The 24,625-nt window shown below is 35.9% G+C and overlaps 3 protein-coding genes across 4 annotated transcripts; 1 reads left to right on the plus strand and 2 right to left on the minus strand.

Moving 5' to 3' along the window:
- Positions 1–382: 382 nt before the first annotated feature.
- Positions 383–853, minus strand: LOC147497892 (uncharacterized). Its single transcript, XM_086563043.1, has one exon. It carries the CDS (start codon positions 851–853, stop codon positions 383–385), a length of 471 nt encoding a protein of 156 aa, XP_086419169.1.
- A 5,796-nt stretch (positions 854–6,649) lies between these two features.
- On the plus strand, positions 6,650–12,486 carry LOC147497893 (zinc finger BED domain-containing protein RICESLEEPER 2-like). The gene is made up of 4 exons (XM_086563044.1): positions 6,650–7,101; positions 7,161–8,455; positions 8,564–8,669; positions 12,339–12,486. Exons 1-4 carry the CDS (start codon positions 6,650–6,652, stop codon positions 12,484–12,486), a joined length of 2,001 nt encoding a protein of 666 aa, XP_086419170.1.
- A 196-nt stretch (positions 12,487–12,682) lies between these two features.
- On the minus strand, positions 12,683–22,525 carry CFM2 (CRM family member 2). 2 transcript variants are annotated; one of them, XM_086560184.1, is made up of 12 exons: positions 21,809–22,525; positions 19,205–19,733; positions 18,999–19,129; positions 18,603–18,914; positions 18,366–18,522; positions 17,671–17,963; positions 17,261–17,320; positions 17,024–17,170; positions 15,209–15,388; positions 14,887–15,127; positions 13,652–13,782; positions 12,683–13,563 (listed from the first exon to the last, which is right to left on the minus strand). In XM_086560184.1, exons 1-12 carry the CDS (start codon positions 22,463–22,465, stop codon positions 13,339–13,341), a joined length of 3,063 nt encoding a protein of 1,020 aa, XP_086416310.1. In that variant the 5' UTR covers positions 22,466–22,525; the 3' UTR covers positions 12,683–13,338. The 2 variants fall into 2 exon arrangements, with proteins under 2 accessions (XP_086416310.1, XP_086416311.1); XM_086560185.1 differs by having other exon boundaries at positions 22,225–22,363.
- Positions 22,526–24,625: the final 2,100 nt, after the last annotated feature.

The following is a 24,625-nucleotide window of genomic DNA, read 5'->3' on the forward strand; positions in this document are numbered from 1 at the left end:
TGATACCTTGAGCATTTTGTTTACAAAAGGGATGGTTCTCAAAAGGAAAACATCTCTATTCTTACTTTTAACTATCCATGCTATCAAAAAAGAAAATTACATAGCATATATTACCAACATATTAAGTATTCACACTATAGCCATTACACTAAACAATAAAAGTAGCATTTTTTAATTCCTCACTCAGCTTTTCTCATTGGTATGAATGTCCTCAGAGTAGAACTTCTAGGTATACGACATTTGTGGTAAAATTTCTTGCATTTGGTGGAAGAAACATGAATATTCTTTTTGAAGAAGTACATCTGGACATGGCCACATAGAGTTGTCCATGATTGAAAACCAATGTCCTTAAATCAATGCCAACATACTTCACTAGCTGGCCTTACGACTTATTAATTATCATGGCATAAGCTAGTAGGACAAGGAATTGTTGCCTTGATAGTTTGAAAGGGAACTCCAACTTTGAGAGAGCCAAAAATATTCTTGGAAGTACCGGATTTCCAGCTTTCTCTCCAGTCAAAATTTTGGCTCGAAAGACTTTACTTGCACATTGAAGCACCATAAGTCGTGTCCCATTGCAAATGCCATCTTTAGGTACTATGTTCCCAAGCAATTTTATAGGACATCCATGTTTTAACTTGAGATTGAAAGGTGGTAAGTTAGAAGGGTCGAGGGAGTTCAAAAACTCACTGGGATAGTAAGCCCCACTTGGATTATCAATATCATCTTCGATGATTTTATCTGCAACCAAATACTCGAGTGCTTCACCAGGGAACACATTTAGTGCAGCCTCATTAATTGCACTCACATCATCATTATGGGAGACAAGAATAAGTATGATCAGATTGTCCATAACATCCAATCATGGATAGAAAGAGAAAACCAATCGTGGATAGAAAGAGAAAATGAGTTCTTGGATATTGGTACAGTTGCGTATTCCATTCGGCAATTGTACATGTTTTTTGGGATTCGAACCAATCTAAATGAATCAAAGCAAAAAAAAAAATCATTAGTTTCTAAAATAGTTTGTTTATATGGAATTAATGGAGAAAAAAAAAAAATCTAATTAGAAGGCATTAGTAGCACACCTCCAACAAACAATCGACGAATTCGACATTTTCGGACTCTGCCATTTCAAGCCGCATGTTATGTACCAAGTGTAAAACTTATGCATAACTCCAAAGAAAGGAGCATTGTAGTGATGCACCAACAAATTGCTCCCTCTGACCTAATCGTATAACAGGCAGTGTTTGTCGAAAATCACTATCAAGAACTGTAGTGATACTACCAAATATCTTTATGTTTCCACAAATATCTTGAAGTACGTGTTCTATCAACAACTTCAACACATTATCTGTGTTACTTGGGCATCTCGTCCCAAACAATTAGTTTTGTTTCTTTAAATAGGTCAGCAAGCTCGGAATGTTTAGCGAAACCACAAAACGTGGTACCCATCACATCAATTGGAATCTTAAATGTAGAATGAGCAGTGTGTCAACTTGACGATAATAAAGACGCAATTCCCTACGATGCCACCATAATGACAATAAGACCCATACTGCGGTAGGCCTTTGCAATTGTATTATACAAATATGTTTTCCCTATAGCAGTTAGTTGCTCTATTCAAAAGGAAAAGTTTGCCCTTCTCACCTAAAGCTGTAAGTTTGTGTGGTAAGGGATTTCAAAAATTGATTTGAAAAGGGTTCACCATAGATTGTTTGGGCTTAAATGATGGGAGTTGAAGAAATTAAGGTAGAATCTCTAGTTTAAATAGAACAAGTTGGTTTTTAAAGCTATGAATAACATCAAAAGTTAAGTTATAAATGATTGAATGACAAAAACATTGAAAGGAAAGATTGAAATGAAATATTGAAATAAAAAATAACAAAAAGAAGATTGATTGATTGCAAGATAAAAGAAAATAACAAGATTGAAATGAAGAACAATAAAGTAAATGACTTGAATTGAAAAACAAGAAAATAAATCCTAATGACACTAGATTAAGTCTAGGTGTATTCTCTACTCCTACAAACCAATTGGTTTGGACCCTAAATGCAATGGATGTTTTCTCTCTCCTTCACTTTTGGTTTATATACCCCTACTTTATGCCTTTTACGGATTTGCCCTTCTCCATTACTTTTGAGACACCTCACACTCCACTTTATGCTTTTGCTTTTGATTTCTTCTTGACCAAGATAGGTTTTAGAGAATGCCATATTTTGATATAAGGGCCTCCATCTCTGGTCTTCTGAGTTGAGGGCTTTGACCTTTGACTTTGACTTTTTCAGCACTTTTTCATAGCAGCTTCTGGTCTTCATAATAAGCGTGATTAAGGCTCCTTTTGGTGCTAAGACGCAGCTTTTATAATGATAAGTGATCTGAAATTCTCTGTAACTTGAAAAAGGCAATAAAAGCAATGAGTTGTTTTTTCATTAAGCGTAAGAAAGGCTGTAATGTAGTAATATACGGGTAATAAAATGCATATTTGGGAGCTGATCATCATCAAATATTGAATCAGTCACAACAGTGTAAGCATGAAGTTGTTCGTCATTAAGATGACTCACATAAACTATAACCTCTTCTCCTATTCTTTCATGTTGAAGTTGGCGTTGCTCCCAAATGAGTCTATTGCTAACAATTTTTCTCCAATCCTCTCTTTTGGCTTTCGTATGGGCCGGAAATTGTCCAATGTCTTCTCAAATTCTAAAAGGATTTGTTCCACCAAATATAAGTCGAAATCTGTTAGTTTATCATTAGTTGGATCTGGGATGTCGTGTTTTGTTCGAAGCCAATATCCAAGATCATCACATATACTCAATGCAAATTTGCTCCAAAGTAGATCTGATCATAACGGATGACACTTTACACAAAACAACTTCCACAGTTGATATCTAGTTTTCATTATCGCCACCTCTTCTAGGCACTGTATATCCAATCATCATCAACTTCCAACATGGCATGGGCAATACATGCTTATTTGTATGTGTTGTACATAATATCACCAACTTTATAAAGATATGCAAAGGATGTAGGCCCTTTTACAACAATAAGTAGCAAGTGTAGATAAAACCGTTCCCCGACATTGGGGCTTGCAAAATACATCATACCAATGGAAGGTCCCTGATTCCTAGGATTCTACTTCTGAGAGTCTTTGTGGAAAACATAGTGTCATGGAAATTCTTGATAGGTATATGTGCATGCATCTGGATCTTCAGCACAATGCTTAAAGAAAGTTGTCAGTGTTGAAGTTTGGCCTCTAGCTCGAGCAAGAATTTCATCCATAGGCTCTTCGCTATTGAATACAACCCTATGCATTCCTTCCAAATGAAGTGCCAATCATTGGATACTTGGAAGCTCTTTATGCATTGGATTCTAAAATAGATGTCATGCAGCTTCTGCTGGTCTAATGTACCTTGCATCAATATATTGCTGAATCTCATCATTTGTTCATGCTGCCACGCCACCACTGTTGCTTTGTCATAGCCTTTGTAGATGTACTTGTTAATATATTTAATAACTTGACATGATGCACACACTTCGATATTGATATAGCAGTCAAACATTTCAAACAAATATGCATTGTAGGGAACAACATCTCCATTATTAACTTTAACTATTTTTTTTCCTCTTCACAAAATATATCTTGCCAGTGTCATGCCTTCGGTACTTCGGTAAATGGAGTACCCCTTTTTATCCATAATTGTTTCCTCCACAAACTTTTTTTGATAGCCTTTGGTGTATTGACCTTTTTCCATTCATGGACCACTCGGATCTCGATCACCACAAGGGCCATTAACCATGCACTTCTTTACTATTTCAAACAATGCATGCTACGTGTTGGGGTTCAGCACATACAAATTTATCCACTTGCTCACTGTTTTGGATCTTGTCATCATGCATGAGAAATAAGAGACAATGCATGTGTGGAAGACCACACTTATGAAATTCAATGATATAGACATATGCAACCACTTGATTGACGATATCATTCTTCAAGATTTTTTTCATAATTGCTTTTCGTTTCAGCTCGAATATATACCCATGCAACTATTTCAGCCCGAAGTGTCAAAGTTTGGTGTTCCTTGAGCGCATCTTTTAATTTATTGTTGTGCACTTGCTACTTATTAGGATTTGCAGTCGCAGTATGAAAAATATCTAGGTGGTTGTAGTGTCGTGAGATAGGCATTAATCCTTAAATTTTTTGTACATGTGCCTTGAACTTCCAATTAATATGTGAGGAAGGCAAAATGAACCGCTGGCCAATTTGATTAGGACTTAACCCCTCAAGTGCAACTTTTGTCAAGCACTTGTACACATCCGAATGGATGTTGTATTGATTAATATATTTAGTCTAATGTATCGCAGCCGGTTCTATTCATATGCAACCAAAGCATCAACCAAAAATTCCTGCAACAATTTACACTCAAGTAAGATAGATGAGTACTCCGTGGTTTGTTCAAACAAACGGTAGGCGTAATACAATAATTAAGTGAGTCTTGCATTGCTTGGAGCATTTCTCTTGACGTCCCATAACTTCAGATCAGGTGACTGTCACACCCCGAATTTCCAGAAAATTAAAATAGGGAATTTTCCAAGATATAAATATCTCAATCGTCACCCTATTCAATCATCTGAAAACTCAGGGTGAAACGAAACCCTAATAACTCATTACCAAACACGATATAGAAAAATTAGATCAAATTAAAACTGAAAGAACAACTCTTCAATCACGAATTCAAGAATTACTAACCAACTCTATTACATCTGTCTCAAAACAAAACTATCCATTCCATAAATCTTAATCCAGAAAGACTCCAAGAGCGAATCCAAATCAAATGTCACCATCCACTGCATTATACCATCTGTGTTTCCAAAAACACACCCACGTTGCGAAAGAAAGCAGACATGGGTCATCAAATTGAATTTACTGGTATGAGTAAGACTAAAATAAAATATACAGTACTACATTCAATTTTCCAATAAATAAATAAAACATTACCAACCATTTCAACTTGGAAGACAAGATAGTTCTGTTTTTTCAAAATGGTGTGTAGTTTCTTCCCAAGTAAGATTTTAATTCTAATAACTCATTCTAATAACTCCGTAATTGAATTAAATCTTACCGATAACCGCTTATGTGTAAGGGTAGGACAACGTTTCTGCATAAAGAGTTAATAAGTCCTACCATCCTGAAAAACAAAGTTAGATTTCCCAAACGTAACCTTTAAAGTATACATTTATTTCACTCTCACTGCAACCATCATGGGTATACATAACCTGACATAATATATCGCTAATATTAACATTCATGTCACACTAGGGGTGGGAATTTGGCCCTAACAACCGTAACCCGGCCCTAAGCCCTATAAAGCCCTCACAACTAAAGCCCTCACAGAGTTTAGGGCAGGGCCGGCCTGGCCCTAATGCCTTCTAAGACAGGGCTAGGGCTAAGGTTCTAAAACATAGGCCCGACCCTAATTCAGCCCTCATTAGCCCTAACCAAGCCCTAGTTATAGTTTGACACTTTCACTATAAATATACATATCATAATTGTCCAACTCTTTGTTAAATATTTCCAATTAAAATAACATTGTCCTTTGTAATTTATCACTTACAAGGGTATTTTCAATAACTTGTCTTATATAACAAAAACTTCTCAACCTAATTGTTTCTATCTCACAACTCCCAATCTAACCTAGCAGCCAAGAAAAACAATGAGCACTAGCCTAATAAAAAATAAGACTTTATTCCTTTGATCATCAAATCTCCTGATCCCTTCTACTCTACTCTCTCACTCTCTCTAAAAGGTGTCTCTCTCACTTATTATTCTCAATTTCTTTTCCCACTTACTTCTTATAAATTATATCTTTATTCACATGGCTATCTATTTCCACTCAATAATGTGAAATCAAGTTCACATCCAAGCCAAGTTCTCTCATGTATTTGTTTGTACTTTGTTATTCATCAAAACTAATTGCTCGAAAATAAATAACGACTAGAAATCTAGAACGAAATACAGAGCAGACATTTGTAACACATAAACCAAAAAACAATCTTTATTTGAAAAATGGCATTTGTAATCTCAAACCTTTCTCTATCTCCTCTATTCCATCCCAATAAATCATCACTTGTTCAGAAGCCAATCTTTTCATTTCCACATACAAAGCTTGAATCACTTTTAAATTAAAAGAAAGACAATATTATATTCATTTGAAGCTATTATGGAAACACTTTAACAACTTCCCTGGCCCTTAATCAAAGCTATTATGTTTCTTCTTTATATCTATTGCTTCGTCCTTTAAAATGATAATATAATTATATTGGCTGTATTATAAGTATGAATGTGTAGTTCATATGCACTTGTTTAGTAAAGGGTAACAGATTGCTATGTTGTATGTATAATGCATTAGTTTTTATCAAGGCGTCGAATGCAACTGTGCACATCAACTTCATAAACAATTGTATTGTCCCTATACGTATAATAATTTGGTGTATATGGCCATGTGTTATGGTATTGGTGATTGATTATTATGCTATTTCATTTGTGTACAGGTTTCAGTAGCATTTCTTCCCTTGTGATATACGTGTTGCACGTTTTCGAGGTTTGTTGGTTTCTGATTTTACTCAAATTTTTGTTCATTGATTTGTCATGGATGTTGATGTTGATAATATGGGTATCGATATTGATATGGGTGTTGCTGAGGAACCAAATGTTGAACTTGTGGTTCAAATTCCACTTGAATTATTCACTAGGAAAATGTCAATTGTTTGGAAACAATTTGACCAAATTTCTGATAAAGACAAGGACGGGATTGTGATTAAAAAACCTGATGGGAAAGTCTTAATGAAAGTCGTTTGCAAAATTTGTAGTTCAAAACTGGTTTTTGGGGGTTCTAGTGGGACAACCCACCTTAAGAGACATATGATCCGGTGTGTGAAGCGAACTGAACGTGTTTGGGGACAGACCATAGTAGGCAGAACCGAAACTGGTGGGATTTATTGTTTTACCTTTAACCAAGAACGAGCTCAGAAAGAAACTGTTAGGTACATCATTCGTGAAGAATTGCCTTTCAATAAAGTTGACAAACCTGCTTTTAAAAGGTATATGATGAAGGCATTTGGCCCTCAGTTCAAGCCTATTAGTCGTAAAACCTTTTTAGAGCTGATATGTTTGAAATGTTTTCAAAAGGAAAAGATGATCTAAAAGAGCTTTTCAAAAATATCCCTGGTAAGGTCTGTTTCACATCTGATATGTGGACTTCAAATCAGGTTTTAGGGTATGTGTGTCTTACTGCCCATTTTATTACTGAAAACTGGAAGTTACACAAGAGAATTATTAGTTTCTCTATGCTGCCTTCACCTAAAGCAATCGGTGATGCCATCTATGCTAACTTGTTAGCGTGGAATCTATGTGATAAGATAAGGACTATAACATTGGATAATGCTTCCAATAATGATTTGTGTGTGTCTAGACTGCGAAGTTTGCTTTTTAGAAATGATAAGGTGGGTAGAGAGTTGTTCTATCAACGCTGTTGTGCACATATTTTAAACCTGTTAGTGAAAGATGGATTGAAATTTGTTGAGAGCTCTCTTCATAATATAAAAGAAAGTGTGAGACATGCCAAGTCTTCTCAATCAAAGCTTGAAAAGTTTTTTGATGCTTGTGAAAGTTCCAACATGAAAAAACGAAGGTTGCCCATTGATATTCAAACAAGATGGAATTCGACTTACCTCATGCTGTTAGCTGCTGCACCATACAAGGGTGCATTTGAACTATTTTTTTATGATTCAAACTTTGTGAATATACCTTCTGATGTTGATTGGCATAATGCAGCTATCATTCAAGACTTTTTGAAACAATTTTATGAGTCAACTAAGCTGTTTTCTGGGATGAAATATGTCACCTCTAGTGTTTTTTGCTTTCAGCTGACTAAGATTGCAATGCTTTTGAAAAGGTATGAACATGAACCTAGCTTTAGGAATATGTGTGAAAGCATAAAATTGAAGTATGACAAATATTGGAAGGACATTCCAAAGGTTCTTGGCTTAGCTTCTTGCATGGACCCTCGTTATAAGCTCACAGTCTTAGAGTTGTGCTTGGACCTTAATTATGATTATGTTGCCCCTCCTGTTACTGAAGCTAATCTTATTCCTACAGAGAATCCAAAACTGAAGGATTATAGAGTTACGTTGTGTGAACTCTTTGAGGAGTATTCACGAAAGATGAATCAAGATGGGAGTGTTGTGACTGAAGCAACTACCAGTTCTGTTGGAGATGATAGCACGATCTTTGCCTTGTTATCAAAGCGTAGGGAGTTGGCTGTTAAGACATGCAAATCTGATTTGCAGCGTTACTTAGACCAACCGACTATCTTTGATTCTAGTGAATCATTTGATGTTTTGGAATGGTGGAAGACCCAAGGAACTGCGTATCCTGTTCTTGCTGCAATGGCACGTGATTTATTAACTATACCAAAGATCTCATCAGATCATGCGAATCAACATTCAAAAGCAAGTGAACGTGTCGTGAGCAAATGTTGAAGTTCTTTGTTATCTGAAATAGTTGAGGCGTTAATTTGTTTAAAAGACTGGTTTCAAGTTGAGGAAGGGTTACAAGACGAAGATTTGGAAGACTTCGAGGCACACATGTTAATGGAAGATCAGGACCTGTAATTTTGTATGTGCAGCGGTCTTTTTTGCATAGGAAAATCTTTTGGAGTTGGAACTTATTTATTTTGTAGCGATCTCACAAGGTTCTCCCTCCTTTTGTGACTCTGTTTTGGTGGTGGAGAAATTATGAAGATTCACCTACTTCCTTGATATTATTTTGGAGGTGAGCAATTAATACTCTTGTAAGAATTTCTGTTTATTTTATTCATGATTCATCTCATTTAATTCTTATATCCTTTAGGTTCATACATCTGGTACAAAGTAATGGAACTATATATTGGTCTTTTGTCTTTTTTGTAAGTTTGCAAGACTATTTTGGTGGAGGAATTTCTGAAGATTCACTCGCTTGCTATGCAGACTTGATTATGGTATGTTTAAAAGCTAAATTTTGTTATACGGCACTTTGGCTGTATTTTGCACTCATTAATGTTATACCAATTCATCTCGTTCTTTACCAAAAAAAAATCATCTCGTTCATAAAGAAAGTGGACAAAGTGTAGAAGATACAGAAGGGATAATCGACACTTTAGAAATGCGTTGAAATTTAGATTTAGTTTTAATGGTGTTGTGTTAGACAGGTAACTGTCTTGGATGAGTCAAATATTTGTTGGTTGAGGGAAAATATTCAGTTTTGATACCGTCTAAGTGCAACATTGTTAAGCTCTGGTTTTGTTCAATCTTTGATCATTCTTAAAATATGTTGCATAAATTTTGCAAGTCTGTTTTACTTGGATAGGTTGTCTTGCTTCACAGTATAGTAAAATCCTACTTGTATATTCAACTTATATTATTCTTGAACTCGCCATGAAGACAAAGTTATAGAAGTTATATACATGTCAATTGAACTTAGAAAGTCCATTGGCACTACATAGTATTCACTTTAGCACTCACATTACATTCACAGTGGTAGTAAATTCCCATGATATTGCACTTAGAAAATTGACCGGGAAATCAAATAGAATTATTCACTTTAGTACTCAGATTTACAGCTTTTACTCATTGGTAGGTTTGTATATAGATCTGTCATATGGTATACTTTTCTCTAACAATAATGTTGTAGTTCTAGCTGAATAATTCATACACTTTATTGTTTCTGAAATAACCCACACGCACCTGAAACTGTCATCCGAGTTCTAGGTGAATGAAGTATATTGCCACTCAAGACAGTTATAACATTAGGTCGTCAGAAACTCAGAATTACTTTACTAGTTTAGCTGCTAATTAGTTACAGCAGCAAAGTAATCAACCAAAGTTTTCCTAGCTTATCTTGTTGCATGGTAGATTGCTAATTCTCTGTAAACGCCATCATTAACAATTGGCCGGATCATTTCTTTCCCATGAACTTTTATGTAGCAAGTCGTAACACAATCACACCATTGTCCACTTGTTGCTGTACATAAAAGATTTTTCTCATTTACCGTGCTCCAGCCGTATGTATTAATCACTTTACGACTTGCTGTTTCCAAAATTCTCATTTTGAGTAAAAATGATTCACAAACTATATATTTTTTTTCTTTGTTTTATTTTACATCTGGTAGAACTCAGCATCCTGAATATTTCCCCTCAGAGAACTCAAGTAATTGTCTTGGATGAGTCAAATATCAAAACTGAATATTTCCACTCTTTGATACAATATTCATTATCGATGTGTCTTTGGCAGGTCGATCGGCTATAAGTACAAGAAAGAATAGGTTGATGTGAGTAAAAATTCATTCCAAACTTTTATTTGTCTATGTACTTTTCAATGTTAAATATAATTTTAGTGAGATTTGAGTATAAAGAAAAACAAATTTTGAACTCTTCATGTGCTTCAATTCATTAGATTGTGGATGTGCATTTTAAATTGTTGGACTTATCTAGGATTATTACTAGATTTGTGGAACTTTGAGTTTGTAGATTTTTATACATTTTTGTAATATAAATGAGTTTTAAAATTGATGTAGTAAAAAGAAAAAAATATATAAGCCCGGCCCTAAAGAAGACTTAGGATAAGGTCAGGGCTTGAGATATAGACTTGTAACCCAGCCCGACCCGATTCTATGCTGATTTTAGAGCCGGGTTGACCCGGCCTTAATATCTGAAAGACTTTAAATGTTTAGGGCCAGGCTAGCCCAACCCGGCCTATTGCCCACCCCTACATGGTACTACTGTAATTTAGTTTCCAAGCTACAAGAGGTCCTTTTCTCTCATGTTTATAGGGAAGTAAACCAGAGTGCATATTACTTAGCTAACTTATCCAACTATGTAGATGACTTATATGCATGAAATGGTCCTCCTCTTGACTGTAGACTCTCTAAACTTGTATCTAATGATGTAGGGGAATGATATATTCAAAATCTTAATACAGGGAAAGGTCCTAACCTATGAATCTTTTTCGAAAAAAAAAAAAAAAAGTATATTTTTGGTGCATCTTCAGGTCTTTATCAACTCTTCTATACATTCAACAATATATGATACACATATCCCACTGATATTATGTTTCATTCATAAGAAAGTGTTGGGGCAAACTTAACATAACTGCAAACACATTTACCCATTATTTGACCAGCAAAGTTTTTCAGGCAGGTCACCATTTCCAAATGCCAGAATCTTTCACCATAAAGGCAAAATCAGGGTAGAACCTAATTTTTTAGAGTGAACGAATTAAACAAGAATCTTGATTCTTGACCATGATGCCTAAGTTGACATTCAGCGTGAAAACATATTTGAACCAAATCAATTTTCCCCATCACCACTTTATGCAGCAAATATATCCACGTCAAGCAATTTTTTTTTTCATAATTAGATGTCATAATAATTACTTTTGGGTAACTTGGTCATGCCGAGACATTCCTTTGCAGGTTGGCAACTATTCTCAAATAGTATCCTAACACAGGACATATTAATTCAAAGAAAAGTTTTGAATGCTTCATCTTGTTGTTTCCCCAAAGTAGAGAGAACTCAGACCACTTGTTCTTTGAATGGAATTACTCTCAAGAGATATGGAAGAGTATTAAGCATGCTCTGGGTATCAACATACATAGTAACAATGAATGGCATTAGTTCTTGACGATATGATATGCAAGCAAAGAGGTCCCTACGCTGAGATCTATAAATCTTATGCACATGTGGCTGTTTACTATGTATGGACTAAAAGGAATGAGAGACAACTTAACAACACTATTCAGCCTGCTGGAATAGTGTTGATTACTCAAGGACATGAAGATGTATCTGCAAGCAAAAGTCAGAGCTGGACAACCTCAATTTAACAGCTGGGCTTTTGAGTAGATTGGGTCTGAACACTAACCTGAAGAACCACTTAGTTACTAAATGCATTTGGTAGAAACCACCACCTAATGGTTTCATTCTTATACTGATGGTTCGGTCTGCAAGGATAGCGGTGGTGGATTCGGTGGGCATCATACGAGATCATTGTGGGTTCGTGATCATGGTCTATACTGGTGACCAGAACATGTCAGTGCTTCACCAGGAGCTTAATGCTATTCTATATGGGATGAGTGATTGTCTGCAGATGCAAATCAGGAGGATAGCTACACACTCTGACTCCCTTATGGCTGTTAATCTCATTAACAGAAGAGTTGAAGCACCATGGAGTTCCTGGAACTTACTAGGACATATACAATCTTTATGTATTAGGTTGAATCTATTGATTTTGTTCATGTATTCAGGGAGTGTAACTTTGCAGCAGACTACCTTGCTGGACTAAGTACCTCTCTTGAACACCATGTTGTTTACTCTGTCCCTCCTTTAGATAACAAACTTGCTACAGTAAGGGAGGATGTTACAGGGAAAGTGTACTTGAGATTCTCATTTTAATACAGAGAAAGTCTGCCTAACCCTAGTTCAAAATTCAAAAATAATAATAATTACTTATTACCAGCTATGCTATTACATCACTAGGAAACTCAGGTAGCAAAAATCCAACAATCAAAAAAGAAAGAAACCCAAAATACAACAAAAGAAAAGTCAAGAAATGGAAAACCCAATCTACAAAGAACTAACAAAGGGCACAAGGCCAATAAAACGAATTCATGTAAATATGGTAATCAGATCAAATCTCATCCCAATCAAACTGATCTAAACATGATCCACCATCTCACCAAAGAACGAATTTAAATACAATTTTGGGCTTCAGAACACCCCAAACATTTACAGTCTAATCCAAGGTGTTAATAGCTACGAGAGTCAATAATTTTAACCGAGTACATGACAATGATCAAATAATATTTTCCATTATCTTGTCTCCCCAAAAAAATATTGCAGTAGGGAAAGGGGGCAAGTTAATGCGGCACAAGAATAGGAAAACAGGATGTCGGGTTTAAGATGACTTGTGTAGATTGACGCCACACGTATATTTGGGACAGTCATATTATGCACGAAACTTATAGATTACGTCCTACTGCACATGTATACATCATTTAATTTTACCAAGTATAGGGTAAGCATGGAACTCGATATCATGGAGAAATAATGTGGAAAAAGTGAAATCTGAGCTCAGAACCAGTTTGCGTATACCTGATACTGACAAAAGGCACTGTAACACTTCACTTGCGAATATTCAGGCAGGTGTGTAAGTGCTGAAAGATCCACACGGACTTGACCATATGAATAAGACCTTTGTAGAAGTGTGCATCGCAGCACTAACATCTCCGCCAAATCGATGTTTCCCTACAAGGTTTCCACTTCTTTGTTGCTCTGCAATCCACATTCGAGCCTAATGGCTTCCATAAGCTGAGGAGAAACCACCTCCTGAGCGCTGCCCTCCCTACCTGTCATTGTTCTTTTCGTGTTTTTCTTTTCATTCATACCACATTGCTCCTGCTCCATTCCCCAACCCCTATAAAGTATGACTTTGTTGGTCTCTTGAGAGACCAGTACAGCACCAGTTGCTTGCTGCAGAATAAGAAAGGATAGTTCATGGCTTCAGAGCTTTCTGCTAAGATGAAAAGGCAAGTGAAGAGAGAGTGGAGTCCATACATACCTCCAGCATAAAAATCACCTCCTGTATTGAAGTTCCCTCTGCCCTTCCTTTGACATTCACTATTGCGAGTGGATGCTTCTGGAAGTGTGTCTTAATTGTTTTGGCAACACCACTAACAATGTTGTTTCTCCCTGATTCCAGTACACACATTAAATGAGTTAGGCTATCAGAACATTGATGGGAATTTGTAAAGCTGAAGATCATCACTGGCGGATGACACATTAGAAGCCTCATGTAAGACTGTTCAATCATACAGATAATTCAACAGTGAAAATACGGCGAATTCCGACAAGGATCAATGAAAATTCATATGTAGAATGAAGCAAAACTGCAATAATGCAACTTGAATATCTCAGCAAGATTATCAACTTGTACATAGATAGTATACCCATTCACACCTAAGAAAACAAAACAATATCTCCCTTTATGAACTATTTTAAAAAATAACAATAAGATACTATTAATGTTGTTCCGCATTGATTGACCATCTTTATAGTTGTGCACAGAGTGCGCAAACACATTCAGAACATAAATTAGTCAAATTTTGGAGATTAAGGTTGGTAGACCTCATATTAGTGACAACTCTTTTCAATAGTGTAATTGTAAATGTTAAAATACAATCAAGGGAACCAGTATGTGTATCATATGGGTGTTTGGACTGTTAGGAATATGGTCCACATAGTGTGGAATATGGTTAATTTGGTATGTAAGGGAAGGTAAGGAATCTTAGTGGGTTTGGACTTGGAATCTAGTGTTTAGGATTTTCATTGTAGCCTATATAAAGGAAATTTAGTCCTAAGAATATGTGATAGCCACTATGGAGAGATTCAGCATCCTTTGTATTAGCCAGCAATGGAAGAACCCTGTCTTAGTTCCATATCACATCTTTTTCTTCTGGATTAATTAAAGACATGGCTAATATATCGTATGGAATTGCACAAAGAGAAATCGATGTCTATAAAATAGACATCTAGAAGAGTGAGCACGCAAGTTAAACACATTACATAATATAGACACGTACACTAGATCAGACAAACTTATAGGTAAACAAATTAAATAGGAAAGAAGAATCTTAAGATCAACACTGAGGCCACAAATTCAGTATAGATAAAGTTATTCAAGTACAACTAGCAATTGTGTAAAGTGTGTTGTTTAAGCACACATGCGCAAACTTCCCACAACCTTGAGAGGTGTAGTTACTGTACATAAAATCAGGAGGAACGGTAATGCCTTACCAATAGCAAGTACAGGACGCTTTTTCATCTTTAGGGCTTGTTTTCTCAAGAGAAGCCTGTCTCTGTTGGAAAGAGCCGCAGCTTTGTAAGCAGCCACCACATTAGTTGCCTTTTCTGAATCTACCCGAACTGCTGGATCGAGTTTGTCTTTCTCAAATTCAAGTGGTGAATCAATCAACTCGTTGCCAGACACACAAGTCTCAGCATTGTCAACGACAGAACATGTCACCCTATCTTGGGTCTGAAACAGAACGAACATTTTAAGATCAACCAACAAGAAAAACACGGATGCAGGGAAATATATACAATTTTTTACTATTACCAGTGAATTCACTAGACTAGATGTAGCCTCACTGCCAGCTATATCACCTACTTCAGACTGCAGGATATTTGAGTGCTTACTTCTAAAATCAGGTTCTTGCAAAGACTTAGTAGATACCATCAACTTGGGCTGTTGAACAGTTTCTTCACTGCAATTTGAAGCATCCACGCAAGGATGTGACTGCAATGGAATCATATCAGGTGAATGCAATTTGTAGACTAAAGCGCCATGTCGAAAGGCAAAAAAAGGCTTAATCAGACATAAATAAGATACAAAATATACATATGGATGCAATGCATAATTAGACCCAGTAGTTTTGTTTGTAATTTTTATTTTCATAATGGTTGATTACTGAAAAGAATTGTGTGATTCTCAGAATTAAAGTGTGTTGTTTTTAGGGGTTCACCAAAACTCCCCTTTTTCTGTCAAACTAAGGTCTTAAGTTACCCTAGTTCATCTTCGGTGTTGGTTTGAAGTTGTTCCCGCTTTCAAAATTCCATCACATGTACAAAGAAACCAACATTTTTACTCGTGCAATTATTTAAGACACTATCTCAAAGTAAGAGGTTGTACAGAGTATATCGAGTTCTCCATATTTATATGGAGTTCTCTGTAAAATATACACACTATTTGCTTAGACAACGACCTTCGGTACTGAGAAAGGTAGCACCTAGAACCAGTATCCAAACATTTCGAGCTATTTACTTCACTGATACACTGTATGCCCTAATTTACAGGACATTCCAATAAAATATCTTATTTTATTACGAATATAAAATCTGACAAAGAAAATGTACCCTGAATCACACAAACCAAGGTGCAATTATTAATTGAATAGAGAATAATAAATAACACATCATAAACAGCAAATAAAGTACAATATAGATGATGAGTCTATAGATTAATAAAAGAGTGGAGTACAATAAATAGATTTTAAGAAAACACATACTCAAAATCAACTAGACTTTTGGGTAGAGAAATTTTTGCTGTGTCAAATGCACATCACATACGATTCAATGAACATTACAAACTGAGAGGTACAACCATTACAGAAAGACATCAAGACCTAGAGACAGAAGCTTGTCTATGCTAGTATGTTCCAAGGACTCCCCAAATTTGTAGCGCAAACTCTAACACGTGTTGGATTCGGACAGCAACACAACTCTGGTGTGATACTTCTAATTTCCCTTTTCTAAACTACAAGATCTGAGTCTTATCATATGTTATGTATTTTTCCCCTTCTAAATGAGAAATTAGTTTGAATAAAAGACTAGTGTATCCTTTTATAAAGGAGCATTTGATATATTGATATAATAACAGATATGTTCCCATTGAGATGTTTAGTCCCACATGGGATATGTTAAGCCACGCATAAAAATACTTAAGTCTTGGGGCCTCTCCACTTATCAACAATTGGTTTTAAATTGGATGCCCATCTTAATTAGTTCCATTACATAATACATGAAATATTATAGAGTATTATTACTTTTCTAAATCATATAAAAACGCCTAATACCAAGTCCAGGTACCTTAATTTTTTGGGTTTGTCAAAATCCAACCCGAGTGAATTGCAAGTTTGCAACAGTACCAGTGTTTATGCAATGCAGATTAGTTGTCATGGTTCAGAGTTCCTTATAAACAAGTGCAGAGGTACACAGTAGAGTTCAAACTAACGGCCGATTACCACTACCCCATAGGTCCATACGTTATAATAAAGCACAAACTGAAGCTCACTTAATTCATTAATCCAAACCCATCAAACCAAAAATATGGGACATATTTCCATTTTCAAAGTTCCTAGGATCTGATCCTCACCTCTTGATCATAGTTGGATTCTACTGAACTAGCATCCTTTCCATTGCTAGAATTCTCTAAATCGCCATTATCACGGATCTCAGACTTGTAAGCTTCCTTGGTATCTTCATTCAGATGTGAACTGCTTGTTTCCATGTCATCTTTCACCTGGTAATTAGAAAATTTGAGGATTTCATCAATACAGTTGCAATACAAGAATAGAGAATAAATTATACCGTTGAAATCGGAGCAACTTACCAACTGAAGTTTCAACTGGTCTATATTATTGCTGAGCTTTAAGACGTGAAGCTTCAAAGACTACAGAGAACAAGCAGGAGATTGTTTAAGAAGCTGTTATCATTAATTAGAAGTGTTGTAAGAAGATTAATGTTTGAGTAAAATCAAAATTTATGGCAACCAGGCAGGAAATTGCTCAAAACAAATGACCAATATGTCTGAACTCTGCATGTGATGGTGCAAATCTAGTGTAGTCAATCCCCAGTATAAATCAGCAAGACCATTCCCCCCCTTCCCCCATGAATTCAAAGGCCACCTTCATGCTCTCAACTGTTATAAGATTATCTCAGTACACAATGAATCCCCTGACAGTAATCTAACACAGACACCATATTTTTAAGTATTTTTTAGCTTAGGGTCAGAGCATTCACCTCACGACGCTGTGCCTCTATAGAGCGCTTCATTGCTTGCTTTTTATTTAATAGTGTCCGAGGTCTCAAATCAACAGGGCGTTGGTAATTCTTCCCTCGATAGACAATGATAGCATATTCCCTATTCACTCTCTCGACTGCAACCAATATTCCCCCACTTTCAGCCTCTAATGTCCGAGCTGCTTCATGAACATCTTCAATGCTTCTTCCACTTGCCAATATCTTCACAAGTTCGCGGTACTTCCAGTGAAGATGCATATTTTCGACAGTTCCATCGAACACTCCACGTCTGCCTGAACATAGAAAAGATCCAGCCAAGTAGAACTGTTGAGCAGATTTGTAATGAAAAAAATTATGACTGAGAAGTTTGATAGGTACAAAAGATGGCCAAAACACGGTTAGTCAGAGAAACAGGTATACTTTGATCTGCTGAGATAGGTTGGAGCATTGGACTTTGCAAGATCACGATGGACAATAATCTAGTTTTACAAAGTTAATAAGTTCACTTAAAGCTAACCTCATGTTTTTTGTCTTCCATTTGCATCAAAGTGGGGATCCACATTTAAATATTTAAGCATCGTCTGGATAATTTTTACAGGTGATAGCAACTGCGTTCCAAGTCTCATACAAAAATACTCGTCCATTTGTTAAGCATCAAATTTAATTGCAAACGATAGTAAAATCATGTAACTCACCAAGAGGTAAGTATGCTTTCATTCTCAAGCCAACCTTCTTTAGCATGTATCTTTCTTCTTCAGAGATACCCTCTTTATCAACTCCGGGTTGTTGGGGTTCTGATATTTTCTCCAAGTCTGCCAGAAGCTTTTCTGCATTCTCTTTTTTCTCTAAAGCCTGTATGTTAAAATGCAAGGAGAATGCATATAAGAGTTTGAACCAGGATGGAGTTTATACAAAAGCATCTCAAAATATACCATAGATAGTTTGGAACTGATTCTTTTGAGGCGAGAGTTAGCTGATTTGACTTTCCTTTGCTCAGCAGCATGTTCTATATTCCTTCTTATTGTTTCTTGAAGCCCATCCTCACTGGGAACCTGCTCGGAATTTGTCTCAACCTCGGGTCTTGTTTCAAAAGATAGAGTTTTCATTGTCAACTGTCTCTCTTTATGCACATACTTTCTACGCTCCACTATGGCAGTAGATACTGCAGCAGGCAAAAAATCTTTTCCTCTGTAGAAGGTAATGAATTCCCTATCTCTAGATAGAAGTGTTCCTCCAGTAAGCCACTGCACAAGTGCACTCTTAATTACTTACACGGCTATCATTTGGACGGGAAAAAGAAAAAAGTTAACTGAGTAATCCTTACCTACCTTTAACTCTTCAGCCATCAAATCACTGTTGGTATTCTGGACACCACGCTTGATCGCGACCTTTGCGATCTCACATTTTTCCCAAAGCTTAACCATGGAAACTGCCAACCCCTGAAGTCTCCTATTTCTTCCTGAGGAAAAGGATAGATAAGTAGACAACAGCAAAAAGTAAAGCCAACACCGAAAAATTAAAGTAACTCACTAACCTAATGCAAAGTGGCATGGCAAGGGGCGGCTGAGTCTCCTTAAAGTGGTCATTTCATCATTGGTTAACTTAGGTTTTATACCATATGGTAGAAGACGGAAAGGTCTGCGGTAGCCAGGAACAATAGCAGGTAAAAGATCAGCATCAATAGGTAGAGGGTCATATCCCCACCAATCCGTAAAACGTGGACCTAGACCATCTAAAAGGCAGTCTGCTTCTTCTGCAAGTTGTGCCTCGCCAGGAAGTTGAAATCGTACTTTATTTGGAGAACCAACCCCATGAACCAATGAAGAGCGTACCGCTCTATTTAAATGATTTGGTGGAAAATATTTTACATCTGTGCCTGCTGAACTGCTAGGATTTTCACCATCAACTCCATGATCCATGCTAGATTCTGAGAATGACTTGTCATTGAACGTGTCATTTTTTTGATTGACACTGGTCAAGAAGTACGGATATTCATAACTGGCTCCCCTATATAAGATAATAGTACTTCCGGATCTCCAAACAACCAGACCACCAGTTTTCCTCTGAGAATATTAGCGAATGGATATAGTTAAGGACATTTACACTAAGAAGCAATAGAGATCTTCCAAAAACATTAAAAAGGGAAAGATTTGTTATTAAATAAAGGGACAAAAAGAGTTTAAGTAAAGCAAGAGATCAAATTTCAAATATAAATCATTCAAGGATAAAGAAAAATACCTAAGTCTAATCCAACAATCCTAAAGATGCTTATCAAACTCGACCATGCTAATAGTAAAATTGTATTGTTGTTAATAGAGAAGAACTTGGAGAAAAAGAGGATACGGCCTTATTAGTTTTGGCCTTCTTTTTAATTGATTTTAATATAATATATATATATACACACACAAGCAGGTTCCGTTTACCATACTTTTTATACCATAGTTTATACCACCTCCTTACAAGATGAATTAAGTGTTAATAATTTGTGGATATGATATACTAACTATAGATAACATCTCCACAAAAATTTATCTCATTTGAAAATCTCAAACTTAATTGAAAGTTGTTGTAAACTTTGAATTTTTTTTAACGGTTCAGATTTTTCGATTTTGCAATCATTTTTTGACACAGTTAAACGTTATCAAATTAGTGAAATTTTATAGAGGTGATCTTCATGATTAGTTGAACACATCCACAAAAAACTAGGTTATAATTCATGTTGTAGGTAAAGTTGTGGGGCATGGTATAAACTATGGTATAAAAAGTGTGGTAAACGGAACCTACTCGATATATATATATATAACTCTAAATAAGACTTTGAGTTGGTAAATCAGTTTGAACAAATGAGTCAATATTTGCTTGGATTCTAGAATACATATCGATTGGAATTCAGATATGATGGAATACTTTCATTCGAATATTCATAGACTAGTACACTGCACACAGTGAGAGACGGGTTCCTAATAGCTAATGCTACCAAGAAATAAAAAAGGAAGGATGAAAGGAGTGCTGGAGAGGACAGTGAAAGAGAAAAACGAAGGAAGAATAAGATGGAGAGGGAAAGACATACTTGTTTCCTTCTATAGTCTTTCTGCTCATGTTCCACCCCTCTTTTCCAGTATGTCATTCTTGTATAAATGAATATGGAGAGATGACAGAAGAGACAAAAACAGGGAGTGAGGAGGAAAAACAACAAAATTCCTTGATTGCAGTCAGAGGTCAGTTAGTCAATAAGCTATTAGGAATAGTGACAATGGATGAGAGTGAGTGACCTGACTCCCGTCTCACAAACAAAAAACAAAGTGTATCACAGTGCACAAGGCTCCAGTTAATGCTGGGATTTCTGGCTTTCTGGAAAGTCAGATGTACGCGGCATTACCCCCACACACCATCTGTTTCCTCAGTTTGACCCCATGACAAACCAGGTGTATCTTTGATTCCTTTTAATTTGCTCTTTTTTTTTTTTATTGCTATTAAAAAAAAAAATCAATAAATAAAAGAAATAAAAGTATAGTCAGTTTATTTCACTTTCCGCAGATTAAGTTATTGAACGCTATAACCTAATATCTTTGGATAAACAAACTATCCTTGTGGTTATATATTTGAAAAAAAAAACAAAATCCAATAAATTGTTGACCTGTGTAAAAATATTACATTCACTACAAATCGTCAAGCACACCCTACTCCTGTAATACAAAAGCACATTTTGCTCCACAGATTCAATTGATCATCATAAACCAATGACTTCAAAATACTTTTACATCAATACTGAAATCCACACGAAAGAAAGCCCCTTCTCTCTGTGTCTTCTCCAAAACTTGAAAATAGATACATCATTTGGGTCTCTTGATTGAACCATGTTTGGATCTAAATTATCATTCATCTTAGTAGCACGAATGCCCTCCTTAAACACTCTTAGCCCCAACCTGAAAGAACGGAGAGTTTTGAACAAAGCCTTAAATAGGTACTTCTAAAGGAAAGACTCAGAGATGGCCTCCGGATTGAAGATTAATTTAGCCAAGTTGGTTTGCAGGTGTGATTAATATTGTTGATACTATCTTAATCTACTTACGATTCACATAACTCATCTAAGAAATTAAATAAACAGTTCATTCAATAAAAAGATACAAAATCTAACCTCCAATATCTCATGAGTCCTCTTCATATCCATCTTACAAAGATCCTCACACTTAATCTTAACAACCTCAGACCTTCTCCATCTTTCATGAATCCCATTCACAATCCCCTCCGTAATACCAGGTTTCCCAACATTCAACTTCTTCTTCAACCCAATACCAAGTGTAGTCAACCTCTTTAACTCCTCAACTGAAAGTTTCAACTCAGCTAAAGTTGGTACCTTTCTTTCTCTCCTCTTAACCATCCCTTTCTTCTCCATATAAACTTGTTTCTTCAACTCATGAAACCTCGATATCGTAAACCCAGAACCGGGTTCAGGTACTGGGTTCTCAGGTGTAGTCCAACTAGAATCATCAATAATAGTATAACCAACTCTATTACTAACCAACTGTTGAGGAAATGGCAAAAAAATCTCACCTTCAATTCCATTACCAACTTGGGCATGTTGTAAAGTGTTGTGTTGTTGAATGTGACCAAGAGTTTGAAGCTTTTCTGCTATTCTTTTGATGGCAGTTTTGGTTATGGTTTGAGGGCTGGTAGAGGGAGTTGTGGAGCAAGTATGGATATTGAACTTGATGTGTTTTGAGTTTTGAGGAGGGAGAAAATGTGATGGGAAGAAGAATGGAGAGTGTGGTTTGGCGGAAAATGGAAGCAGCATTTGTTTTGTTTTGGTTTTGTTTTTCAAGAGAGAGATGAGTTTTGAGGTGGGTACTCTGTAATCTATCTACGAAAATTCTTTTATGGGGATTTTGGATTTTGGATTTTATTTGGCGGGCGCCCAGGCCCAGTTTGATACCCGTCAATGTAGTTCTTAACTAGATAACTGCGAAGCAGTGGGGGCGTGAGCGGAGGGTAGAGAAGAGAGAGGGAGAGTTGGGTTTGTGGGTGGGGAGAGAGAGAGTTAGGGTTTGGTTGAGAGGGAAGGAAAGAGAGAGAGAGAGAGAGATAGGTGAGGACAGACAGACAGAAACCAACTAATTTGGTTTTTGTCCGCATACCCCCCTTCTGCCAAGATCGTTCGCTCCGCTCACTTGATTAGTAGTTTCAACTGGGCCTTGAAAAAGGTTAATTGGGGACAAAGGACAATCAAATAATACTTCACGGGTGATATCTTATCTAAGCCTATATCATTAACAAGCAGGGCTTTTCCTTTTGTAATATCACTAGTATCTTTGCTAAAAGTGGAGCGGGGGAGAGGAAGATGGAGGAGGGAGATGGAGAAGGAGGAGGAGATTTAGAAGGAAAGAGATCGAGCCCCTTTCTCCCAAAATGTTAAACTCCGGCTCACCTGGATTAACAAGCAGGGCATTTCCTTTTATTATTTTATTAGCTCGATCATACTTTGATTTCCACGGTCACTAAGTGTTCAGTTTTTTAATAAAAGACTTGTTTGAAACCAGAGAGTATGAAGAGGAGTTGACTATTTAAATCCCGTTTTAAATGTGTTTATTACAATATTTTTAAAATATCATGTTTTAAACTTTTATATTTCTATTTTAAAATTTCATTATATTATTTTCTAAATTTCCATTTTCTTATTTCCTATCTTTTTATGAAAAAATTGCAAACTCTAGAATTATTTTTATTGGTATGATAACCCGTAAAAACTCTACTAGATTTATCTAACTTATTCTTACGTTATCAATTATTTTATTTCCTACTCTCACATATGCAATATATAGAGTACAGAATCGTTCCACTCTGAATCTATCAAGACTAAATAGAATCCAATTAATCAAATACAAGAAAATAATGGTGAGAGCAATAATTATGGATGAGAATTTATACTACGAGATAATACTATCAATTGATATTATACTAATATTAACTAAAGTAATTAAATATAGATGAATCAAATATGGAGAAAGCTAGAGAGAGATTGAAATCCACTTTTTAATTTCTTAACATGCTAGCATAGATTTGTATAGAAAACCCTAGTCTAGATATTCTTACACAATGTTAAAATATAAATACTAGACCTTTAATGATCCCTAATTACTTTATACTATCTCTAGTCATAAACTAATTAGCATGAGAGAAAGTTTGTTCCCATTCTCATGACAAACTCATTATTCTTTAGTTTAGGTTAAACTCTTTTTATCCCTAAGTCAAGAAAAACCTAAACTTGAAACCCTAAACAACAAATCTATACTAACAAATCAAGTCCTCTCAAAACTTCATTCAAACTCTCTCTAATGGGAGTTTAGCTTTGATTCATGGGACTATCATGAACAAAATAATGAAAAGAAAACATAATAGAAAGAGAAGCAATTGAATTAAATAATAATAATAATTTGAAGGTATTTTAATAGAGGTTTTATGGAGGCTACAATTATAAACCATAATTACTTAAACTATACTAACTAAAGAAAGGAAAGAGAGAGAGAGAACTAAATTATTCTAACTAGTAGGAGGGAGAGAGCAATAGAGTTTTACCTTAATCCTCTTTATATAGGAGAGAGTTAGATTTACAATTTCGTGTATGGGATTTGGAGCTGTGTTTTGAGCTACTAAATCAAGCCGAAAACCTAAATACTTATGTCCAAAAAGGGTTTTATGGCTGGAATTTACTACAAGACTATTCTCGTCCACTTTTACTGCTCTGATTGGGTTGAGGTCTAAACCATTAAAAAACTCTTTCCGAGACGGTCGTTTTGACATATAATAGGCCCAATTCCAAGGTCTGAGTCCAAAGATACGGCCTACGGAATTCTATTGACTTTTCTTCTCTTTTTCTACCCGCGTTGACTTTGACTTTTCAGCTTTAACTAGACTTTAAAAATGTTTTTTCTCCTTGAAACTTGGGCTTTAATCATAT

Source organism: Coptis chinensis, chromosome 5 (genome assembly GCF_015680905.1).
Source record: "Coptis chinensis isolate HL-2020 chromosome 5, ASM1568090v1, whole genome shotgun sequence".
NCBI lineage: Eukaryota > Viridiplantae > Streptophyta > Magnoliopsida > Ranunculales > Ranunculaceae > Coptis > Coptis chinensis.